Source organism: Cydia strobilella, chromosome 19, assembly GCF_947568885.1.
Source record: "Cydia strobilella chromosome 19, ilCydStro3.1, whole genome shotgun sequence".
Lineage (NCBI taxonomy): Eukaryota > Metazoa > Arthropoda > Insecta > Lepidoptera > Tortricidae > Cydia > Cydia strobilella.
The window spans coordinates 8,912,244-8,918,677 of NC_086059.1; the positions used below are offsets into that span (position 1 = coordinate 8,912,244).

At 39.8% G+C, this 6,434-nt stretch overlaps 1 protein-coding gene across 1 annotated transcript; it reads right to left on the minus strand.

The window, feature by feature from the left end:
• Nucleotides 1-4,535: 4,535 nt before the first annotated feature.
• LOC134749897 (uncharacterized) lies at nt 4,536-5,894 on the minus strand. The gene has a single exon (XM_063684900.1). The coding sequence runs from the start codon at nt 5,853-5,855 to the stop codon at nt 4,611-4,613; it is 1,245 nt and encodes a 414-aa protein (XP_063540970.1). The 5' UTR covers nt 5,856-5,894; the 3' UTR covers nt 4,536-4,610.
• Between the last annotated feature and the right edge of the window lie 540 nt (nt 5,895-6,434).

The following is a 6,434-nucleotide window of genomic DNA, read 5'->3' on the forward strand; positions in this document are numbered from 1 at the left end:
ACGACCGAAAGAAGATAAAAATAGTACAACGAATTATACTTATAATAATACAATAATGTTTTTTTGTTTCAGGATAACCTGGAATCATGTAACTTATATACTGCGCCTTTACTGGTATGTTCAACTTATTGTTTATGGGAAAATATATACTCGACATTATCAAAATGCTTTATTTCTTGTAATAGTAGATTGTACATAAGGGGATAAAGCACTGTTTTATGTCACGGGCGCGACATTGAATCCTGAACATAACGAAGGACTCCCAGTTTTACTCCGAGCGCAGCGAGGGAATTATGACTGAGTCCTGAGTGCAATGAGGGATTCAAGCGCCCAAGACAAAAACAGTTTTATTCCCGAGGTATACTCTACTTTTCTCACCTTATGCGAGCCAATAAAAAACAGGCTTAGTTCGCAACTCAGAATAATGACTAAAGCAAAGAAGCCGGGCAAAAATAAAAGCTTGGTAAAAGATATCGTATTCACAACACGTTATTACTCTTTGTCTATGAGTGAGTGAGACAACAATCCGCAAGTTCTTTCGTTTTTTTTCAGTATTGTCATAAGATGAACTGAGGGAAATGTCAAATGGTCCTATGTGGTTCTATAATATAATCCAGCCAAATAAAATATATGTTCGTTATTTCACAGGTAGGTGTCAACTGTAACAACTTGACATAGTCGTATTATTTTAGTTGAAATATTTCGGGATGTTTCAGCGGTCATCTTGGTTTATTTTAATTATATTGTTGCTATTCCTGAAAGATTGTTGGAAAACGTGCCGAGTTTTTATTTGTAATGGTTTGAAGTTCCGTTTGTGATAATGTCTTGTGTGATCGAGGGCTGTAAATCGCATACAGGAAGAAAAGAAAATACGCACGAACCGATAACCTTTAATCGGTGAGTTTTGTTTAATTTTGAAGAAATTAATTTATAGGACCTGACCCTAAACATAGAAATCGATATGTTGTTTATGTAATTATTACTTGCATTCAAGTCTATATAGATTTTTGCATATATTTTCGAACTTTTCTGCTAAGTATGAAAGGTTATATTTTTGGCATAGTGATGTATCGACCTCAGATCAATAACCTATCGACATTTACAGCTTTCTTATAGTTTGGCCCAGGACTGTCTCATTTTAATTGATGAGTACAGTCAAGGGCATAAATATATATACATTCCCAAAGTCTCAAAAATATGTGTACGCTCAGACAATAAAATCGTGTTCACATATTTTTAAGCCATTTGTCTGGATCGATATTTTTGCCTTCGACTGTACTTTTTAGTATTTTTTGTTATAGCGGCAACAGAAATACATCATCTGTGAAAATTTCAATTGTCTAGCTATCACGGTTCATGAGATACAGCCTGGTGACAGACAGACGGACAGCGAAGTATTAGTAATAGGGTCCCGTTTTTACCCTTTGGGTACGGAATCCTAATAAAAAAGACATTAATGATCATTGATGAATGTTCCTTTTATTAATATTGTTGGTCACAAAACTCAACTTTTTATTTCAGATTTCCAAAGGACGAGGAATAGGGGATATTACTGCAATGTTCTGCCACCAGAGTGCAGCACTAGCTTTTTTAGTGCACCGTAGAGTAACTTATTTATACTGTACCTTTAACAGGTTTTTGACAAGTTTTCAGGGGACCTACCGGAAAACTTGAATCCGAAATTTCGTTATCTAGCTGCCTCTTTATCGCTCGAATACGCAAGAGTGACAGAGATGTTAGATAACTAAAGTTCGATTTTCTTGTTTCGCGATAGACCCTCAGATTGTGATAGTGGCGCCACCTACGCCGAGTTTCGCGTAATATTTCCTATTATTAAATAAAAAAAAAATATTACACGAACGTTTTTTTTTTTTTCATTTCCTATTTGGTACAGTCAGCTGCAGAGAAAAGGTACCCCACGTCCATACTAATTTACAGAACTTTGTATGCAGGGGGGGTGCCTTATCTCTGCAGCTGACTGTACATGACTAGAAACTATACTTAGTCTTTTAGCATTAGAAAAAACGGTAAACCATTTCCACGTGTCTTTTTATTGACAAGTTTTTATAAATATAGCAATATTTTACTTATGAAAGCAAAAGTATGTAAATGATCGTTTATTATATTTGTTGTGACTTATTTTCAAAGTGTTTTTCGATAAAACGACACGTTAAGATCGCTCGCCTTCTTTCTAATGATAAAAAAACGAGAGGTATAGTTAGACGGTTCTGAGTGGTAGACTGCAAATGAGATAAAAGCTATATTAGATACATGCATTAATCCTCATATCAGGCGGCTCTTTGATTCCAAGGATTGCATAATTTTTATACTTTTTAATGATTTTTAGAATATGAAAATTATAAAAAGTATAAAAGTTATGCAATCCTTGTATTCTATGCATTTCATTTCATTTCATTTCAACGAGCCGCCTGCTACAGATTTCTTGAAATTGCCGCGTTTTTTCAGGTTCATCTTTCATTAGCCAGACTATTATCAATTTGCCAATTTCGTGATTATTCTTTTACACGGCACATAAACTTATGCATAATTTATCGATATAAAAAGTCGACACAGTTACATCCCTAGCAAATTATCAAACTTATGACACCGTACGTAAATGAGAAATAACAAGCATATATGCATCTCTTTTCGGCACATTATCTAATTCGTAAGGAAGTAAAGTACGGGTATACATATTTGCGAAGCATTTTTGCCCGACTTCTATGCTTTAGTCATTATTCTGAGGTTCGCAACTTGTTTCTGCCGGCGTGGCCTACTTGATTTAACAAATGAAGATCGTGCGAATCTAGTAGGCCGCGGCTTCAGTTTTCGAAAAGCGAGTTGGCCACGAACGCTAATTACCTGGCCGCAGGCGGGTGCAAACACATTTTGCTTAACGAAATTAGACTTTATCGTCATAGCAATAAGGATTATGAAAAGTGAAAATTACGTTATTGACCGGCGGGTTATAATGAAATTCCATACAACATTATAACCCGGCTAAAGCCAAGGGATATTATGTCTTGCTTTCGGTGAGGTTTATATGATATATAATCCGGCTTTGTCGAGCATGTGGTGTCAAAAGATAAATAAATAGGTAGAGACCCCTATTTTTTTGAAATAGCCCTTTGAATGCCATATTTCATAAATGTCATAATTATATAGTGACGTCCAAAGTGGCCAAATATAGCCATAGCGACAGCGTTATTTCTATGGTATCAAAGATATTTGGTCATTTTGGCCGTCACTGTCAGTTCGATGCTGACTGTATACAAAAATATTACACACGCTAAAATCATAGGCGCAAGTGAGCCGATATATTATTACCTTACACAATTGACAACACTGCTTAACACTAAAAAGCGTTCTTGGCGCTATGGGCACGACAACTCACGACTCAGGGGCTTAGCGAAAATGACACGCAGTATGATATATTATCGGCAAACGCCAAACGAAAAAAAAAATTATATCGGGATGACTCACGTGACTATTTCCAATTCCATACATTATTTGAGTTTAGATTGGCGTTTTCTATCAACGATTGACATCTTGGCTAAGCCCCTTGTTCTTGGCGTTCAAAGGGTCTTAAGGACTTATCATGTGTTCGTGTACGCTGTACAGTCGCCATCAGATATATCGAAGCGGCTAAGGTGCTCAAAAACATCTAAACACGCCTTTATTGTCAAGGCGCTAGAGTGCACGTTCAGATATTTCTGAGAACTTCGGCCGCGCCGATGTATCTGATGGAATGTACTAACGATTGGTGATCCTTGTGTCATTGTTAATAAGGTTTACGAATTCTCAGACTGTAGTGGAGACGATGGTGAACTAGCTTAGTAATATTGTGGGTGATAAAAGTACAGTATATTTACAGTTCTCGGACATATATGGTCGCTTCGGCGTTGTTGTCTTGCAGCGTTTCCATTTCGCTATTTTGGCCGGTTAGTTGACTTTACCGGTTTCAACTGTTTCAAGAACAACGCCTGATCTCTATTAACCTTTTGGACACCAATGACGGATATATCAGCACCGCAGGTCCAACGTCAAAGACCGATTAATCGGTCAAAGACTACAGCGCAACATAGACCTACGTGCATGTGCATAAAGTTCAATTTCAGTTTTGACACTTCGGCGACGTGGCGTCCGGGTGACAGCTTTTGTGTTTGACACGGCGTTTAAAAGGTTAATAAGTCCGGTTTCGGGTTGTTACTAGTGCACTGAAATGAAAACGGTCACGTTTTCATTGCTCGTGGCTGTATATGATATGCCGGAAAATTTATATCTTAGGTAAACTCTTTGGAGATTCTGCATAAAAGTTATACTTGGGTACAGTCGCCATCAGATATATCGGAGCAGTCAAGATACTCACCAGAACACGCCTCTATTGTCAAGTGCGTGTTCAGATATTTTTGAGCACCTTACATAAATTAGTACACCAAAATCGATAATCTCTATTAATTTATTCAAAACTGGGAGGTCATCACACACTAATCCTTAAAGATGACGCACATACGGAATTCTTCTCATTCCCATGAAGTTATCCCTACCAGGAAAAAAACTGTTCATCGGCATATAAGATGGATGGTTTATGAAATATGGCGGGAAAGCCATCATTGCTGGCTTACTTTGCTAGAAGGTTCGCAGGGATCAACAGCAGGCTCAGGACGTGCTGGCATTATCGGCTCAGGTAACTTTGGCAACTGAGGAACAACCAGTATCTCTCCAACACAAGGATCTTCAGGTTTGATTATGGGAGAAGAGATCTCTACACGTACTGGAAGCTTCGTCAAAGGTGCTGTAGGTAGTTCAGGAATAGGTATAAGTGGTAAGGGTTGAACGTGGTCCGGAATTGCAATAGGAATATCTTCAGGACAGGGTGCAATCATGGGATCTCTTGCGAGAAGCTCAGGCACAACGAAACCTGGTAATTTAGGCGCTTGTGGAGTCCCCATAGGCTGGTTGGTAACTTCAGGGGTCACTTCAATAGGTAGGGGCATAGGGGCTGGCAGTGGAATATACTCAGGTACGGGTGGCATGGGAATCGGCTTGGGTATAGGAGATTCTATCCTGACTGGTAATTCGGGCATTACCAATACTGGTAATTCAGGGGGTTGTGGAACTTCGATAGGCAGGTAATTGACTTTAGGAACCACTACTTCGTCAAGGCATGGTTCTGGGAGTGCTATGATCTCTGGTAAAATAGGCATTGCGACTGTGGGCAGTTCTGGTGCTTTTGGTAGTTCTGGTATAGCGGCTACGGTGGGCTCTTCAATCGGTATTGGCAGTGGAATATACTCTGGTGCAGGTGCCTCAGGCATAGGAACTTCTACTCTGACAGGCAACTCAGGCATCACAAAAGCTGGCAATTCAGGAGCCTGCGGTATTAATATTGGCTGAGGAATTTCTTGAACAATGTCTTCGTATACACAAGGTTCAGGTTCTACGATCTCAGACAAGACGGGCATTTCTAGTGGAGGTAATGCTGGCGCTACAGGAATGTTCATAACAGGCATTTCAGGTACGAAAACGGGTTCAGCGACCGGTAGTGGCATTGGCGGTGGTACATACTCTGGAACAGGGATTGGCTGGTCTTTAAAATACGATTCAGGCATGGGTACTTCAATCGCTGGTAGTTCAGGCATCGCGAATGCTGGTAGGTCAGGGGGCTGTGGTATTACCATAGGCTGTTGCGGGATCGCAACTACTTCATCCAAACAAGGTTCAGGTTGGGGAATTTCGGAGAAAACTGGCATCAAGACTGGAAGTGCGTTCGCTGCAGGAACGTCGATAGCTGTTGTTTCTGGTACTAAAGCGGGTTCGCATGGTTCGGCGGTGAGTGAATGTGTTCCAAACATCACAGGTGCTGGGAACTGTGGAATCGGGACCGCCGCCAAAACTGGAGCTTGAGGAACAACCACAGGTTTTTCTGCTATAGGCAATGGTAGTCCGATTTCCGGTTCAGAATCGTCACATTCCACGGCTGGTTGAATGTAAGAAAGAGCGATGTGTAGAGGGTCACGGTCCAGGCTGCCTGGCCAAGCAGGCATGAGGACCATCTGGTGGGGATGAGACTTTGGCCTTTGTATTATACGGCCAGAGGCGACAGTCGCCGCAAATATAAACAGTGTCATGGTCTTTGAAACCTGAAACAATTTGTAAAAGGTGAAAGGAAGAAATATATGTATGTCAAAGATCGCGTTATAATCTATAATATGCCGAATACCATATGAGCAGCGCTATAAATTTTGATTTAACTTCAAAGTGTTAAATATTACCTACTTGCCGTATGGGCTGTTACAGGAAAAAAAAAAAGTTATAAAATACAGTGTAATATTAAAGTACAGCGCCATCTATATTATAAATTATCAGACAGTTCTATGCTCAGAACAACTATCAGACACGAGGCGTTGTATGTACTTAATTTATCTTTCGCT